We start from the raw sequence: 19,151 nt of genomic DNA on the forward strand, positions 1-19,151 counted from the left end.
TTCAAAGAAAAAGTTGTGCCATTTGAAACGTGTTGTTTAAGCTGCACCAGAAGAAATTTGCTCTTCACGCATCACTCTGAAGCTGACTGCTGGTCGCGAACAACATTCAGGCTCTAGTTACCTAGGTAACCCTCTATTCTATTTACTACCTGATTGTTTGTCTATCAACGCTCGATAGATACTTCAATCGCATTGCCAACTTTGTGTTCGCCCCGTTTTTATTCTCTTGACGCAATCCAATGCCTCTGGTTGGCACGTCACTGAGAATCTCTTCATGTGTGGACACAGCTTAAGGTACAAATTTTTAGTTTAGTTTTTAGTTTCAAGGCAAACGTGCTCAGTTTCCCATTTGAGTCACATTGACGTTTCACTGAGGCTCTGCAAATAGTCAGTGAGAATGTGCAGACAAGCTGGCACCTGCCATGTAAACTACAGTCGACAGCAGCGTTCTGCTAGTGACTAAAGCAGTCCCAAAGAGCTGTTTGGTGCACAACTGTACACCTTTTTCTGACCAATTTCACCTAACGAAATTAAGCAATCTCCAACAGCCATTTGGGGAATACACATTATCCAAGGGGTCTAGGCCCACGAGACTGAGGTCTTACTAAACTTGGTAGTCTTCCTCCAACAACAACACTCTAGGATGTTACTGCACAACTCTGCTTTGCCACAAAACAGGAATAACCTGCCCTGTGTAACATCTCTTACAGCTATAATCATTTCTCCATTTATCACAAATCAAATAAGCAACGAAACAACATATGAAACATAAACAAAAGAGGTGCTGATAGGAACATTTGGCAGAAGAAAGGGGGCTGGTCTTGATACCAATCTGATGCTTCTCCAGATCTGTAAGTCAGGCAAGAGTCTTACTGGAAATACTCAACTTTTCATGACTAACTGCGAAGCAGTGAGCTCATATCTGACATTTTGTTGTGTCACTTTAAGTTACAGAGGAGCTGCTCACCAGTGTATACCACTCCATTGAGCTCCACGGACATGCTGATGCTCCCTGTGCCGTTGGTGGTGAGGTTCAGAGCTGAGTCTTGTCTGCCATCTGGAAGAAAGCAGTTTTCATCCTTATTCATTTTTGGATCCAGATTTGACTTAAGAATACTCAAACCAAATGGAGAAACAAAACCGTCCCACAGTAGGAGCAAAACTGAATTTTTCAAAAATGTCCCAATGAGCATTTCTCTGAAGTCACTTACCGAGAAATGGTTCATGTGCACAATCAGATAGGCAGTAACCGAGACAAATCCTTCTATAAGATCAAGGTGCGCGCTTACAGAAGGGAATCCCCACACAGATAATCATGCGTGTATGTATGCATGCACGCTGCTTCTATAAGCTAAGCAGGTCAACCTATAGCCCTGCTAGGTGTTACTTTCTCGCAGTTGGGTGCTGTGGTTTGTGGTGAGATTACAAGAATGCATTGAGATACTAACTGTCATGAAAAGGGAAATGTGTCAAATCTAGCTCGCACTGGCAACAATGAAATGTAAAAACCTGTGATGCCCAGAGTAACCGTGATGTCGTAATAACTCCAGATTTTTATTTTTAGCTCATTTTGATTTGGAGTAAAAACAAAAATAAATAAATAACTGCAAAAACTCCAACCCTGGAATAGTTTAAAAAAACTGAATGTCCCTGAAAATGCACTCTAATTACTGATCGTTACCATTTGAAATACATTAATTCATTTTCTTCTTTTGCTGTTCATTTACATGTTAACCACCACCAGGGGTGACATTTTCATTTTCACGTGGGTGTTTGCATAAAAAGATCACTGCTACTGGCTGACATTATCGACTTGATATTTCCCAGCAACCTTAATATTTGCTAGACAATTATAATATCTGCTTTTATCGGGACTTGGCCATTTGCTTTTTCTTGACAATCGAGAATAATTGAGAAATTAGAGTTTCATTTCACATCAGCAAAATCAGTGTTCTTGCATCTTTGAGCTTTTGAAACCAGGGAGATGTAAAAAAGCTGGTGTACTCTTTTATCTCATGTTGATTAGATAAAGGAGGAATTTCCTCAAACGACAGCATAGAACAGCCTGCAGCTACTGTGCAAAACATGAAAGTCATGTCTGACTGGTTGTTTTGTTCCTCTCTCGCTACCCGAATATGTCAGAGCTCCACTGCATGTTGAGTACCTTGGTTGTTGATGCGAATGTTCATAGGTATCTGAGCAGTCATGGCTAGCAGGTTCTGCTGCAGCGCTCTCTGCAGCAGTCGCTGGTGTTCCTCGGCAGGCAGCGCCATCTTCTTCTCTGGCGGCTCGCCCGCTTCCAGTTTGTCCCTCAGCTGCTCCAGAGCGGCCACCTGAGCAGCCATGGCGGCGTGGGCTGCTGCTGCCTGCACAGCAGCCACTGAGTGGCCTGCCAAGCCCCCCGCTGGCAAACGAGCCATGCTGACGCCTGCCAGAGGCTGGCCTCCCTCTTCTTCTGGCCCAGCAGCACAAAGAGAAAGGGGAACTCAAAGTCAAGCAAATTCATATGATGCATTATAGTCCCCAGACATAAATTTCAGCATGACCGCAGAAAACAGATAATAAATAAGATGCAGTGTGTTACGGGAAGGTCCCAGGGTTAAGCTCTTTTAAAGAGAGAGATGATAGAAATAGATTTGATGCTATTTCTTAATTTGAAGATCAGAGCTTCCGTTTAAGAGATAAATTTGGCAGAACTTATCTCTGATTGTAAATGTGCTATCAGTAAAATTCTCAAGATTTCACAGTGGATCCTCATTTTAACTCAAAATTTTCAAAACTTTGACTGATCCAAAACAGTCGAGTATATCGTTATACTGTCACAACAAGACAAACTGTATACTTGATGTGAATTTGTCCTTTTGACCTGAGATTAGACAAAGTTACTGCCACATTCATGTATTTTAACCTGATTCAAAACAATCAGCATCAAAGAACATGTCCCTCAAACAACTGATTTTTTCCCGATGTGCATGCAGCACAATAAACAAATCTTACCTTTCTTGATCTTGTGGATGTGACCCAGCGAGGTCCCGTTGGTGCCCACTGTTAAGCCCATGCTAGGCGTGGGGAGCTTCGGCGAGGACAGCATGGTGGGAGTCCCGTTGGGAGAGTAGGTGAAGAGAGAGCTGCCAAAGCTCTGTCGCCGGCCCTCCCGTCGATTGCTGTCGATAGCTGCTTGAAGCTCGTTGGGGTTGCTCAGTGCCCTCTTTTCACATTCATATGGGTACAGGTACTTCATGTATCTGAAATCAACAAAGTGCACAACAGGTATGTCCTTCTGAGTGTTCGAAGACAAAGTTTGGCCCGACTTCAGCTAACTAGGAGTGATCAGTCTTTAAAAAGGACAAACACAGAGATTCACTTCTACATCGTATGGAACGATTTAACTTCAGCTAACTCTTGCTTAATTAATAAAGGGTACTATTAAGGGTATTTTCACACGGTATTTAGTCAGTTTAAATCGGATGCTGGTTCTGTTTCCCCACTTGGTGTGTCTAGTTGTGAACACAGTAATCACACTTGGGTGTGGACCAAAACAACAACACCGAGACCTTTTGGAGGAGGTGTGAACATGATCCGAACCAACTATCAGGTGTACATTAAAAGTTTAAGGTAAAAAAACGTCCCGTAGCCACGTATGCTGTGTATTCTCAATGCGGAAAGGTACTATGGATGGGCTAACAACTAACCGTGAAATGAAAATAAATTCTCCATGTTCTCCAGTAGACCAGAACACGGCACCTTCTTCCTGTATTTACTTTTCTTGCTCCCGCCTCAGACACATCCGGCAAATGAGCGGACTGAACATTCTTACATGTTTTGTAGTAACGGATGCATTTTGGACTTTTCTGCGTGTGAAATGAAACCAAACCAAAGGAAAAACTACAAGTTTACAAACTCATGACCAGAGTCGGGCCAGAGTAAACAAACTACAGGTGTGAAAACGCCCCGAGTAACATTTAAACACCAGTTAAACGAGTGTTTGTATACTGACTGTGTGCGAAGAGTGAAGGCTGCACTGGTGATTGAGGTAGGCAGGTTGAGTCCTTTGGTGATCTCCCTCCACAGTTTCTTGTTGATAACCTCCACCAGGCCACCCTTCTCTGTCACCAGCTTGTACAGCATGTACAGATCCAGCACCTGTTTGGCCATGATGGGAATACGATTCACTGGGGTTCCTACAGCAACAGGAAACAGGGGGAAAAAAAAAATACAGTCATGCTCCACCAATAAAATACATATGAAATAGCATCAAAGACAAACAACAGTACCTGAAATAACAGTTGTTTCCCTTTAGCCAATAAAGGTGGTGCGCGGTCACACCCATTCATTTTACATGTTTAAGACGGTGCTTTAGCTCACAACTTAATTGTAGCAAAACCTTCTTTGGCTTTTTTGTCACGATTGCCATATTTTATTAAAAGACCACACTTTTACCATTCAGTATTAGCAAACAGTAATTTGCCAGTGCAAGGTGTTGTTTAAGTGCTCAGAGTGACGGTGCTGCGGTCGAGTGGCATTCACCATCATTTCAAACAAGGGCGGTGCTCACCAACGCGCAGATCTAAAAGATGCTTCGCACACACTAGGAAACTACACTAGGTTTGCTTTTACCCTTGAGCTGAACCAACAAACTTCGCCTCCAGGCAACCCCACAAATAATCAACAAGATTCAGAACAATTTGACTGTCTTTTGGCCAGATCGCCCACCCTGTAAGGAAAATACAGAACGGTGGGCAGAGTAAGACCACTTATGACATTAACGGCTTTACATAGAAACGAACAAAAACAACAGGGGATCTTTCTCTTTCTTTTTTTGTGTTTTAACTCTGAGTAAGCATCAAATATATCAAACTCCTGTGAGCTTCAGTTGTTTGTATGACCACGCTTTCTTCCAGTCCACTCCTGATGGGGTTCAGAGGTCAGCCCTCACTTTTTAACTTTGAATTCTTACATTTCAAAACCTGAAACTATTCTTCCACTGAAAACTGTCATTTTTACAAGTATTTACCTTGAATATCTAATATTTCAATTGAATTCTAAAATCACAAGATGTTATTATCATTAGATACTTTTCAGCTTATTCACAAGGGCACGCCACTGTGGGCAACTCCACGTGTTTATCTTTTACACTTGATGCCCTCCCTGATGCAACCCCAGAGAGATTTGTGGTTCCTCTCAGAACTGAAAAGGGGATCTTTCTCTAATTAGGGGAATTAGAGACTCTACTACTGCACAATAAACTTTGTGTCTTTTCCAAATCCACATTTAAAATACTGCTTGGAAATCTTCTTTAAGAGGACTTTTTTTTAAACCAGAGGGCGGGGTTAAGGGGGTTCAGGGGATGTCCAAAGAAACAGGTTTTTATACCCAAAGGGCAGTTTATCAAAACTTAGGCGTGTGACTCATTTACGGCTAGTAAAGATAAATGGAAACAAGTTGAGACAAACTCCTGATGAGGAAGATGTTGCTCTAAAAATGTCTGGAAAAAAAGGCAGAGTAATTGTGACGGCTATATTGATTTTATTTGAGAAAATTATTAGAATTTAGTTAGAGCTCAAGGTCAAAGTATGGAATAAAACGCCTTCATTTACATTATTAATATGTTGTATTATTGCTATTATTATATTGGCTGAAAAACCAAACCAATCAAAGCCTTTTTTAATCAATTTGTCTTCTCAGTGATTATAATTCTCATGTCATATTTCTTATAATGGCCTAGAGATGGCGCTTTCAGAATCTAGGAGCACACTAGCAGAGGCTGTGTGAACATCTACTACTGTTTGGCTTTTTGTTTTTTCAGTCATGAGCAAACTTTTCTTTTCGCCCATATCAGTCGTCCGCCCACTGATCTGATCATATCAGCCATGAGCATCCTGTGAAATCAACACGGCTTCAAAAAAATAATTATATCAAATGGCAGTGTGGCGTTAGATAAGGAGAGTGAAAACCGGCTAATGCGTGTAGTGTTATAAGTTTGGGTCGAGCTATGCGGACAGCCAGCAGGATGGGAAGGTAAACCAATCCATCCTCAAGCATCGATACAGTGTGTCCCTTATAGTTATAGCCTGGGAACGCCGACTTGCTGTGTGACCATAAAGCAATCATCTCTGAAATGAATAAAGACCCCACCCATGCCAGTGAAAGATGAGTAGACAGTGCTGTGTCATATATCAGAGAAAGAAGGGGGTGGGTCATCATCCTCTCTCCTCATCACATTAAGAAGCTGCCTACGACAGCGGCCGGAGATAAGGCGGGGATATGTGATACAGCAAGATAAGAAATGGAATAAATAGGACGTCCTTTAGTTAGTGAAATCAAATTTGATACAGGGGGACAAGGATATGAAAACATACCTCGTTTTTGCATGAAGCTGAAGAGGTCATCCAGAAACTCTTTCCTCTTTGGGTCTCCATCCAGTTCATAGAGCTGCGAAGAGACAGTAGATAGATGGTGTTTTTAAATTCTGAGACCACAATAAAAGTATTTTTTTAAAAATGGAGAATGATTAGTCAGTGCTGTAATATGCAACAACAAGACGGGAGGTGGGGGTCTCCGTCTCATAATAAGAAGATCTGAGAGACACTATATAGACCTCTGTGGCCTGATGAGGACCTGATTAGGTACAGCTGTTAGTGGGGCCTGGGGCCTCGGAAACTTCAGTGAAAGTTGGCAGTAAAAGTGAAGCGGGTTACTCGAGGGGGGGGTGACAGTGAGGCCACCGAACCTGTGGATGTTTTTTTCCTGCCTAGTTTCTTCAACGTGACTGTGAAACATCCTCTTACAGCTCTGTTTACTACATGCTTGCATTTATTCACGAGCAAGAAAGCAGCAGGCATACATTCGCCATCTTCAAACTTCAGTGGCGTCCGCAGTTATATTTACAAGGCTCGATAAAGCGCGAGAGTATCGACAACTGTACATCACACCGTGCATAAGTGAGGTCACGGAGTTTCATAATGTGTTATTGAAAATAGAAGGTTGTGAAACACAATGTACAACTGAGCACCACCAAACAAAACCACAGAAAATAGCACCAAGGCGTATTGTTACTACACAGCCACCAAAACAGCAGCCAAGCCACGAACCCTGATGTTGCAGACGCCCGTGAAGCGCGTTTGATATCACGTCAGGAAATCACTCGGCTCAGCACAAAGCTGACGCAAATAACCATTGTGAACATTTTGTCTGATAGCAAATTGCAGCTCTTTGGATTTTGGTGTGTTGGTGGACAAAACAAGCAGCCGGCAGACGCCTCCACATAGTTAATACGCAAAACAAAAACAACACAAAACAAAAAAACATTTCCATCGCAGAAAAGTAACAAGTCATGAAAGCAGCGTTCCCATAGGAATGCAACACAAAGCATCTAGGGTGTGTACAATAGGATACGTGCCATTAGACAAAATGAAAGCAACGCATGATTGACTTGGGAAATTCTCATGACCTTCCTGCACTGGGTCAAACAGTAATATGCAACAAAGAATTTATCAAACGAGTTAGTTAAAAGATGTAAAATAATCCTCCATACTGCCCTGTAACCTGTGCTTGCTACAGAAAGAAGAAAAGAAAAAAGGAAAGCACGACTTTTACTGTATCTTGCTACCAAGTTTGCCCTCTCTGTGGCATTCAGCTCTCATTAGTGATGCCGAGCAGTCGTGAGATCTTATTATCTAGTGGGTAAGGGTTAACAGAGGGCCGGAGAGGGCTGTGGGGGATGCCAGCTAATGTAGACGCCTGCTGGAGGCAAAGGGGGAGTTTTAATTACAGGATGCATGCATTTTGTGAAGTGCCGCACCATAAATCTTAGAAATTACCCTCTCCTCAGCTACCACCCCCTCCCCATGTTGCTTTATTTGCACTCTCTCCTGCCTAATCACACCAATAAATATTTCTCTAGTGGGAGCATTCAGATCCCACTCCCCATTTAATGCTCACGATATGGTAACAAAGCAGGACAACGGAAATCGCTACTGTAGATATAAATACGCCACACATGATAACAAATGAAAAAACTTAAAGGTCTCACCTGATAAAATAGTTAAAGGTAACATTTTCATGTGTTAGTGTTACAGCGCTCAAAGACCGTGGCGTGCTTATTTTTGGCCGTCTCTCTGCAAACTAATCAAGTGAGTAATCTTTAGTGAAGTCTGAAACGTGTTAACAAAGTATGCTTGTGCATATCCCGGTTCAGGTTTCATCCAGGGTTCACTGATGATAGATGTGGGTGAGGTAGTCTATCCTGCTAAGCAACAACGAATAATTTAACTATACTTAACAATATCATTTTAAACCCAAATAACTGATCCAGTAAGTATAAAACTGCACAAATTGTCTACTTGAACTGCAATATTCTTTAATAGAGGCAATAATCCACATTTTAAGATATGAGTTATTTTTAGTTCTAGTTCACTCACATCATAAATCATGAGTGTAGTTTTGCTGTACTCCATCTACTGACTGGGTATGAGTGAGTATGGAAACGATGCGATTGATAGTAAACCTATGGGAGCGTTTGCTCCACCGTGCTACATCTAAACACCAAATGAAAGAACGGTGCTCAGCCCATCCAGTAAAGTTGCACAGACTTGAAAAACCAACTCTGTGCTGTGCTGAAGTTACTGTGACAACATGTGGTTGCAAAACAACTCATTAACTCTTTCTGTTGGCTTTTCCCCACTTTGATTCAGTGTCTGTATAATTTTCCATTTTTGCTGGCCTGTGTCTTACTTCCTTAACACTCTTCTGTTTCTTGCTGTCTCACCGTTTTACATATATATAACCCTTGTATAGATTTATCACAATACCTACTTACATATGTAGAGTTTCTATCAGGCCGGGCTGGGTGTGGATGTTTTAGGCTTGTATAGACTTTCATGTCTATAGTCTGCACACCGGGGCAGGGGCCTCTCTTGGATTAAAGCGCTGTTACTAGAAACGAGATAAACGACTAGAAACTGGGCCAACTGGTAGCACAGGGTTCATGCCCCTTGATCCAATCCTCTAGAAAAAACAAAAAAATACAACTGGGATTGCAGAGATGACTATTGTGCAGGTCTTTTAAGCTCTTTTAAGTGGGAATTCATGTAACTGTACTTATAGCAGTAAACTCATAATTACGGCTAAAGACAGGAGTGTTATGGGGGTAAACTGCGACAGTAGAAAGGTCACCAAATGTACTCTACTCTGTTAGTGATTTATTGTTTTACTGCTGTCTTGATAGTTTCCCACCCCAACACCCTGTGTATATAGGTCAGTGACAGCCGGCTACATATGAATTGAAACTAGGGTTGGAACAAAAACAAAGTGGTTTTATACTACAAATAATCAGTAACCAAAGAGCAGCCTTCGCAGCCCTCGCTGAGGTGACAATAACAGTGCAGTCGGAGTGCATGTGTGTGTGTTTTTTGAGGGGCCGGCCGCACCACTGTTAATGCAAATGGCAGGTGTGCTGGCACACAAGTGTCACATAGCAGATAATAGAGGCTTGCAACTGAAAACCAAAAACTGAGAGAAGACAAGGGTATCACCTACATGCTCCCTTACACCTGCTCATCACCTGACACACAAACACACGAGTGCTAACCTACACACCTGTAAGCACACAGTAGGTCAGAGCAAGAGAGAAGAATAAAGTAGTAACGTTTCATGCTCGTGGTGGCTTTCCATTCTTCTCATCTGACCTAAATTGCACTGCTTTGACAGTATTTTTTTTTCCAGGGGTGCAGCAGGTAACTTAACAACACAAGGAAATAATTCACAAGTGGATATCATCACCAAAAGTGGGCACATATACTTTTTTTTTTTAATAAAGCCCATTAGCCACTTGATTTTCCTTTTTTGAATGATCCTACTTTTAAATCATACAAGATAAATTTTTAAATGTTTAAAATGAACAAGGTGGGGTGTGGTAGTACATAAGGCCATTTGTTTCAGTCACATCTTCTGTATGCTCTCCATACAGTCCTCACTGGTTACCCAGTTATCACATATAGCCACCAAGAAGCTTGTTGCATATCTTAAAGCAGTTTACTATTCAGAAGGTTGTTCTCAGTTCTTGCCTTTACATATCTGAAATGTTCTTGGCCACTATAAATCCTGTCTGGGTGAGACGATGTTAAAGTGTGTCTCCGGATGCAGACTGGAGTGCTAAACATGCTTTAAATGTAAGATTAAAAACACAATCTAGAAAAAGGTAAAACACTTGGATGGAAAAGGTAACTATTTTCATACCCAGTGAGATTAGTTACATGGGGTAATTCTAAAGTAGCTGTTAGCGTGAAGGCAGATGTCTGTGCTGTCCAGGGTGTACCCCACTTCTCAGCCAATGTCTGGGAAAAGTTCCCAAAGGTGTCAGCAGGAGAGCGCTGAGAGTTGAAGGGGAATAAAGTGGCAGCGGTTGAATGTCTGAACCTAGCTGAATGCATCACAATGTTGTTAAAGAGGTAAAAGGCTAATCCATCCAAAACAAAGAGCCTCTATAAAAGTCATAAATTTGACTTAAGACAGAAATAACAGCCAGGTTATCATCAAATTCCTCAGCTTTCCAAACAAAAACCATACCATGTTAAAAATGCAAACGTTACTGTGTTGGCTAAGTCTCACAATACATTTTATTTTCCTTCTTTAACTTAACTTCATGTGCAATAGGTCAGAGATGACGTGAGGGTTGAACTTTAGGCCATGTTACAACCTATTATATTGTTTAAACTGACAAATATCTTGTATACTTCATGACAGCTGAGGGTTGAATGCATGGACCAATCATTGTTCTCATTATATTATGCAAAGGAGCTTAATAAAGTGAATGGGCTTGTTTGGCTTTGTGCAGCATGACACTATAGAAGCTCATAATTCATTTTTAAATGCACAGAGTGATAACCTTGTTGTTTGTGTTATAACGTTCCCTTTGCATGCATTTCATTCAACAGGAATCTTTGTTTTTCAGCAGCTATAGATGGCAGTAACTAACCCCTTCAGCCATAGTCAAAGGAGCAGTTTCACAACATCATATTAATCTTTGTCTTTACATTGCCCCACCTAATCTGAATGGAAGGTCTTGTATGGCGTAATTTCTAGAAGGCTGTGTTAAAAAGAGTATACTGTACATTTAACTGTGGTTGAAGCGCTCAGTCAGCATGCATGTGTTAACATTGGTTTGGTTTTTGGTTTTTTTTTTAGCTCCCTTTATATTGATAAACTGCCTCTGTGAAACATAACCTCTGGTTATCATCTGTTTAACTGGCTTATGTGTGTATTACACTTCAATCTATGGAGAGCCTATAACATAAGTTATTCAAGTGGCTGTTCTATAATTTTACCGCCAAAACAAACAAACAAACAAAACACAAGTTGGTGGCCAATTTTTACACTTTCAGTTGGTTAAAAAAATTCAATACCAGAAGTAGTAGCTGGAATGTAAAAGGAGGAAATGACAGTAGTGGACAGGCCAGGCTGCGTCAACGTACTGTGTGAATATATCTTTTTATAAAAGATGTTTACAGATGGTCAGATTAGGGCATCAGTTTTCAGAAAAGGTTTTGGTCACAAAGTGCCTGTGGAATAGGTTCAGTGTAGAAAGTGTAGATCTGTAATCTGATCTAGCCATAAGAAGAGTTACATGTAAGCACTATATTTTCTTTTTTAATATTCAAGTGTGCTGATTAATCCCAGCTTGTGTTGTCTTTTTTTTGTCAACTTGCAGGCTGACCAGATCTCTGATGGTGTCTATGGCAGCTGTAATCGAGGATGGTGGAGCTGGAGATTGTCTTGGAGAAGATAAACTCTTTGGAGAGGCAGCTGACTGACAACAAGGACCACTAAAACAGTGACCTGAGCGGACTGCATGTAGGGAAACACGACGCTGCTGGGTAGAAGTGACTGAATTTTCAAGGTATTTCATTCTGCTGGGAAACCTCAGGTCCTGGCATTCGTGTGCATCTCACTTAGCATACACCCACATGGCCCATTCACAACAGCCATACTACATAATAAGCCCAAAAGTTGAACAACATCTCATGAAACGGAATAAGACACTTTGAGCACAAGGCACTAACCTGGCCTTCAAACTCCTTAAATCCAAATCTAATGAGTGTGTGCAAGATGCCCCTGAATAAGCCTGTCGGCAATCCACAAAAATCCAAGGACCCACTGCAGACTCCCAGTGTCAGATACCACAGGACAGCACTTAAAAAGTCCTGTTTTGACAGCACAAGGAAGACCTATACAATATGAGGTGCTGGTATCTAAAATTGGCAGTTGGGTTGACAGAGAAAACCAAAATAAATGATGAGCTATACTCAAATTAGGGATGTTCCCGGCAGCTAGTTTACGATATGCTTAAATGAGAGAAAAGAAATATAGTTGATTAGCCTAAAAGGCAGAAAAACTGAGTTCAACATTAAATATACACTGTTTTTGCTTTAATTACTTTGCTATACCAGATAATATTTTTTAACAAGATGACTAGAACTGAAAATAACTGTTTTCAGTTATTTGATGAGGCTTGAGACGAGATGAAGTGTTTCCTCTTGTTTTTGGTTTGTCAGTTGCAAAGATGACAATGCGTGAGTACTAAAGCTGTCAAGATCATTAAAAAAAAAAAAAAAGAGCGCCCTGAGATGTTCACACGTTCAGGATACTGCTGAGTCTTCATCACCATTACAGGCGACCAAATGCCTCCCCCCTACCACACATTACAAAAGAAGCACACGCAGTAACACCTAATGCCTGATTGAGAAAACACAACATAATGTACTTACGTTTGGATTATACTTCTGTTATTTTCTGTATCACTGTGTATCACAGTAATGTTAATGTTCACTGTTGCTGGTTAAAAAACACAAAACAAAACAAAGGAAGTCTGTTTTTACTGTGTGACATTTGAAAGAAAAGGAATCGGATTCCAGTCATGTTCTTGTTTACGATGACACATCCAGCATTCATCTGCTAATCAAACAATGTCAGCACAACTGAAATTATAGTTTCCGTGTGCAGAGTTCACAGAGGTCGGCCGTCGGTGCTTATCACGATATAATACTTTTGAAGAGGGAGGATTAAAAAAATAAATAAACTTTAGTGTATTCACATTATTGCTTTAAACATTGACTCCAAATTTTAAAAAAGCAATGTACGTGCTCTGCATTTAGCAGATCTAATATATTTTGACATAAAGCACTCAGACCTAGTCTGGGATAGAGGGAGTTACCTCTCGTGTCTTCATATTTTGCTTCCAAGAAGTCATGCCATCTTGGAATTTTTGCAGCTTTCTTTTTTATACAGAAATTATTCTCTATGCTTTCTCAGACTCCTTCAAAGTATTATTTAGACCTTGGCTTTGGACTTTATGGAACTTTTCAAATGTGCAAGATTTTCAGGAATATGTTTGTTTGTTAAGGCACTTAAATTATATTATTATTAGGCCCTTTGATACTAGCAGCCTGTCAGAAAATATCCCCCCCCCCCACACACACTTTTTTTTTCAGTTTCTGTAGTTGAATCTAAATCAAAAATACCAAAGATAGCACAGTTTGACATATGTAAAACGGTATTTTGGCACCAACAAGGTGACTCCCAAGGAGCTATTATCAGAAAACTGAACATATCTTAGCATGGTGTGCATTGTGTACTTAAAAAAAAGAGATGAAACTGGACACGTGTAGGATAAAGGCATAAGAAGACTAAAACTATACAGCAGTATCTGAAAATCATGGCTTTAACAATACCGACCCTTTAGTCGGACTATATACTGTGCACCAAAGCCTCGTCAAAAATGGTCTCTGTGGAGGGCTCGAGAAGCCATTCACAAGGAAGGGAAACAAGGAGAAAAGGCTGAGATATGCCATATCATTACATACAAAGCATACAGGAACAACTTTATTGAAGCGGCGTGGGATCATCTTGACAGATAACATGACTAAAGGCAGCCAACATCCAAAGAAGAGTTTCTAATGTCTTTCACGAAGCCTTGAAAACTAGTCATGAAAATGTAAAAACTGCAAGACAACTGGCTTCTGGCTGTGCTGAAGGATAAATGTAATCATACCAAATATTGACTTTCAAACCCATTAGAATTGTACAAACCAATACAGTATATTTCCATGTGTGTTTGCATGTTTCGATAAATTGCTGCACCTATTTTCCATTTTCCCAGGTTGATATGAAGAAATGGGGAGTGGCTCAAGACCTTTCAACAGTACTAGAGAGGCAAAGATATTTATACTTTTGCAGTGGTTGAAAATGTACAACAGGTCAACAAAGTAAACCACGTTTCTTTTTTCAAAAATGAACACATCTAATACTCCTTTTTCAAAAGGCTTTCACAACCTATTCTAGCAAAACTGCAAAACAGATGACGACATGTGCTTAAAACAAGGTAAATGTATAAAACTTCTTTGCATAGTAATTCCGGGAACCTATTTAGATTGGCTCTCTGCCCATCAGTGGGTAGTTTCCTCAAATACATGGATGCAAATAAAACAGCTTTTAGAAGTGTTAAATTATTTTCTGCAGCAGAGGCCAAAGCCAATGCCTCATGGCACAACTATAATCCAAGTGATCTTGGTCCTTTGTCCATGCTCCAGCCCTACACTTTTAAGATATTCAGTTGAGTACGACACTGTCTCGACTCTTACTTTGGGGGCTCTAACCACCACTCCTTATTTCCCCCCACTGTTCCTCAGTCTGACATCCAATTGCCTCCTCATCTGAAAAATGACTTCATCAAGTGAGGTGACAGCACCACAAACCGGTGTGCTGTATGCATTGACATGCCCCCATGGACTGACATCTTAAACGAATCCATCTTTGCCTGCGCTGCCCTCCACCCAGCCTTTCTCCATCCCCCCACAAGCACACAATTTACAGCAACAATAGAGCTGTCGCCCTGCTCATGCTCTCAACGCTGTTTTATTGACAGGCTGGATCAAAGAGATCATAATCCGAACTGACCTCATAAATTCAGCTCCATCGATTGAGGACGAGGAGCCGACAGCCTGCATGAAAACACCAGTGCTGTAACTGATGTTGCTTTATCTGCGACAGTCACATGTGGCCCCAAAATGGAGGACAGCGATAAGAGAGTTAGAAAAAGAAACCAAGAATGGGACATGAGTAGTTTGCATAGCTACTGAATAAAACCCATGTTTTTTGAATGTGCCAACTGTGGTACAACACCAGCAATATTTAACTCCTGTTTCTTCTGGACCCTTAATACATGGGCACGATTTAAGATTAAGGGCGTATTTCAATGCTTTCCATGGCTAAACTATATCAAGTTTGGAAATGCAGCAAAAAACTAAATAAATACTGGAAAAACAAAACTAGGTAAAGGTGTTTTACTACAAACAACAAAAATGATTCCACTTCATTTCCATGAAACCACCACAAGCTTTCCTTTTGCTGGGAAACACCTGTATAAATTCAGCAAACACTGAGGGCATAGTTTCTTTATGGTGTGAAAGGCTGTAAGCGAGACCACATCTTCAGGGCTTTGCCAAAGGATTTAATGCTCAGCTTCTGTTGGTCGTTATTGGAGACACACTATCCCCTGCTGACATGAGAAAAAGGTGAAAGGCAGTTGATGAAGACAAGACATTAAACCAGAATGAGCACCCTCCCGCGATTACACAAACTAAATTCCTTCCTGCTACTATCAGGTCAGCTGCTGTGGCTTAGGGATTTGGATAAGAATCAGAAATAGCAGCCAGGTTTCTCATGGCCCTCCAGAGCCTGATGTGTAGTATGCAGCTGTAAGCAATCCTTTGTAACCGCACTGCTAATGAGTAGCATTACGTTGATGGATGCTCGAAACTGAGGAAGGCAAAGCTACACGGGCGGAAAAGCAGGGGAAGTGGGTGTAGCAGCAATTTAAGCTCATAAATTGACTTCTTAGCAAACAGTAGCTAAGTAATTGACACAGAGCATTAGCTCTTTTCAATTTTGCTCAAATTATTATTTTCCAATTAAGTGTCTATAAGTGAACAGCAAACTAGCCTTGCCTTAAAAAAAGAAAAGAAGAAAAAAAAAGAAAGAGCAAAAGCGTGACCTAGATAGTCTTCTAATGAGTGCCTTACAAAAGCTGAAGGTATTTATTCAGCGCCAGAGCAGATGCAATGATAATGTTTGCGTCTGAAGGCAGTAAGATAAGGACAAAGATGGCAAGGAGGATGTTTCAGAGGAAGGTTTATACCTTTGTTACAACACACTGAGACAAAGACGTAAAAGACACATCATCAGGAAACAGAACTGGACTAAAAATAGCTCAGTGTGGAGCACCTTGCTGTGGGGAGGGATGGACACATGGCTGGGTGCTTGGGCTGTCAATCAGTATGATTGATAGGAGAGGCAAAAGGTTTAATGGTTAACAACAGTGGCCTTAAAAACTAATATGGCCCACTGTGCCCACATGGAGAGCAGATAGCTGTGCGTGGGGCTCTTAAGAGATGGAGTAAACCCACTCCAGTCAACATGTGGACGGGCTGTGGTCTAAACTGGAGCAATCCTCTCTTTCTTTCTCTTTAGCCATTCACTGATGTCACTTTTGGAAAAATCTGAAGCATCCATGTTTTCATGTAAGGATATTATTACATGTTATCATCTTGTCCCAACTTAAACGCAAAGACTAACAACTTCAACAGCACTTCAATCACCACGCTAAAAATCAGATTTTTTTATTTGACGTGGCATCACGACTGCCTTAAATACAAGTGCACAGGCCAACCTGTCTAAGATTTATGTCACATGGTCTACCTAAAGTATCACTGGCTTGTAATTACTGCCCTAGATTGCTGACTAAGGTGACCCTGAAGCATAAAAGGCAATAGCTCATGAGCTCTCACCTGGTCTTTGCTGATTTAAAAAAAGTCAATTTTAACTATAAAGAGCCAATTCACAATAGCAATGCTTTAATATTGTATAATATACAATATAAAGAGAAACTCCAAGAATCAGACAGCCCCCTTTGAGCAAGCACTTGCTAATAGTGGCAAGTAAGAAAGTCCATCCTCCCCCTTATTACTAAAAGTGAATACAACTGTGTAGTCTGTGTATGTGCACCACAATCGCTTAAAACTTGAGATTTGCTCTTTGACTTTCTTGATTTGAGACGTGATCTAAATATGAATCTGAGACGACCATTTCCTGCTACGTGTGAGCCAGAGCAACCTCATTCTTCCAAAACGGTCCAAAGTTCATGTGTGAAAATGACAAATTTTCTTGCAGTGGCATGTCAAAGTATCCGCAGTGGAAAACGGTTTATTATCAGGTCGTATTGGTGTAAAATACACGTTGTGAATGACCATTTATATCTGTCGTGTGAACAGGCAACCCCGGCTTCTTTTCATACACATATAATGATTTAAGGTCAGCTATTATCATACAGACAAGACAGGGCAGCTTGAGTGTTCTCGCTTGAGCCTAATGTGATGATGACGGATCAAGGAACTAACAGAGTCTTTTATGAAACTATGTCTGAGATGGGGTTCTGCTTTGCAGCATGCCTGGCCTATTGATTGTACAGACCATTTAAGCCACATCTCAAAGCATATAGATCTCTGTTCCAGTGCTTTCCTGTACAGTTTCATTTCGGACTGGGACAAAGAGCAATCTCAGACCTTGAAAATGTACAGCTGCGCATATCTTATCTCTGTTTGACCTATTTCTTAATTGAGTTCTCTACAAATGGAAGCTTTCAATATCCACAAAGTGCTTTTGCTCAAATGAATGTCTATCAGTGTCCTTGTAGGTAAAGAAGCCACTTTGGGTTTGTTTATTGTTAACTGAGGACACAAACTATTCAGCACATATCTATTTCTGTATGAATGCATGAAAAAAACAGTTTCCAATGGAGGGACAAAGAGCAAAGAATGAAGCGGCTTCTATATAATCCTTTATAAAGCAAAAACGGGGATAAAAAAAATAAATAAAACTAAACTAAAATCAGTTTTCACATAAGAATGACTAAGCCAAGGAAGAATGCGGAGCATCTTGGGTCTTCCCAGCTTAGAAAAGCAATTTCCTCATTCTTGACAAAGGCTTAAACATTTGATAGATTTAAGAAAGACACAATACATGTCGTGAGGGAAGCTGCCAACACAAAAATAGCAACGTTTAGCAACCAGAGAAAAAAGAAGGGATGAAAGAGCTAGCCTCAGCCTTTACACGATCTTTGTTTACATTCCTGCTGCTGCCCCCGCCTCTCCTCCCCCGTATTGAGTTCCTGCCAATTTCCAGAATCCCCATGGCTGTACACTTTCTGACATCAGCTCCATGAAGCACACTAGGAGTTGGACACAATTCAAATGCTCCGCAGGGCTTCGCAGTCAAAACGTGCATTTACTACATGCTCTACTTGGCAGCGGTTCAAAGACCAGCGCCAACTGACGGTCTTTTTCGTGTCACACCTACCCCCTTTGCTGCTCCTCCTCCCTTCAACAGGAAGACTGAGAGGTCTTCCCGTGCTGCTGTGGCCTTATTCCTTTGCCTTTTGTTTTCATGACATAAGCAGAGCCCATTAACCCTGTGTTGTCACTTTGTTAAACACAGATGGCACACAGAGGCGTCTCCGGGCACAATGAAACTTGCCTGAGCTGATTCATTTTGAACCCTGCAGACATGAGTAGGAATGAGTCTGCAGAATATCTGGCTTAGGTCTGAAAATCCACATGACGTGCTTGATAAAAGTAATCGCTCGCTGCGCTTCTTAATGATAAAACCGAGCAGATGGATCGGATAAAAGCTCAATAGCATTTGAAATATTGATCAAACACAGACGCATAGTCTGACATTAGTCAGTCATTAACAGTAAAAGGGTCAGCTGATTATGGAATCCAAGAAGGGCAGTAAGATGTGGTTTAAGTTCCATTTCATTGCATTTTATCACAAACCTTTCAACAGGAGCTTGTGGGCTATACAGAAGTAGAAGGAATAAACAGAAATGTGATAGATAAAAGAAACTCATTTACGTCAAATCAGAACAAACGGCTTCACTAAAGTGGAACATAAACCCACTGAGCACCTTTCAGACAGCTGCGTCAGCAGAAACCTGATGGGCAATCCCAATAAGTGTCGCTCCCAATTGGCTCTCTTTGGAGCTACGCTTCCTGTAGTCACTAACACACAGCCCCCCGCCCCCATACCTCCTAATATAT

The 19,151-nt window shown here is 41.0% G+C and overlaps 1 protein-coding gene across 5 annotated transcripts in view; it reads right to left on the reverse strand.

Annotated features, from left to right (window-relative positions):
• arid3a (AT-rich interactive domain 3A) overlaps positions 1-19,151 on the reverse strand; it is a 45,065-nt gene that overhangs the window by 6,242 nt on the left and 19,672 nt on the right. For 4 of the 5 annotated variants that reach the window (XM_003449073.5, XM_005454003.4, XM_025898957.1 and 1 more), the window contains 5 exons: positions 6,360-6,432; positions 3,998-4,181; positions 2,998-3,245; positions 2,165-2,455; positions 968-1,057 (listed from right to left, as the gene is read on the reverse strand). In XM_003449073.5, coding sequence (XP_003449121.1) covers positions 968-1,057; positions 2,165-2,455; positions 2,998-3,245; positions 3,998-4,181; positions 6,360-6,432 — 886 coding nt within the window. The remainder of the gene's footprint in view (positions 1-967; positions 1,058-2,164; positions 2,456-2,997; positions 3,246-3,997; positions 4,182-6,359; positions 6,433-19,151) is intronic. The other variant, XM_005454007.4, reaches the window with a different exon arrangement.

Source organism: Oreochromis niloticus, linkage group LG15 (genome assembly GCF_001858045.2).
Source record: "Oreochromis niloticus isolate F11D_XX linkage group LG15, O_niloticus_UMD_NMBU, whole genome shotgun sequence".
NCBI classification, from domain to species: domain Eukaryota; kingdom Metazoa; phylum Chordata; class Actinopteri; order Cichliformes; family Cichlidae; genus Oreochromis; species Oreochromis niloticus.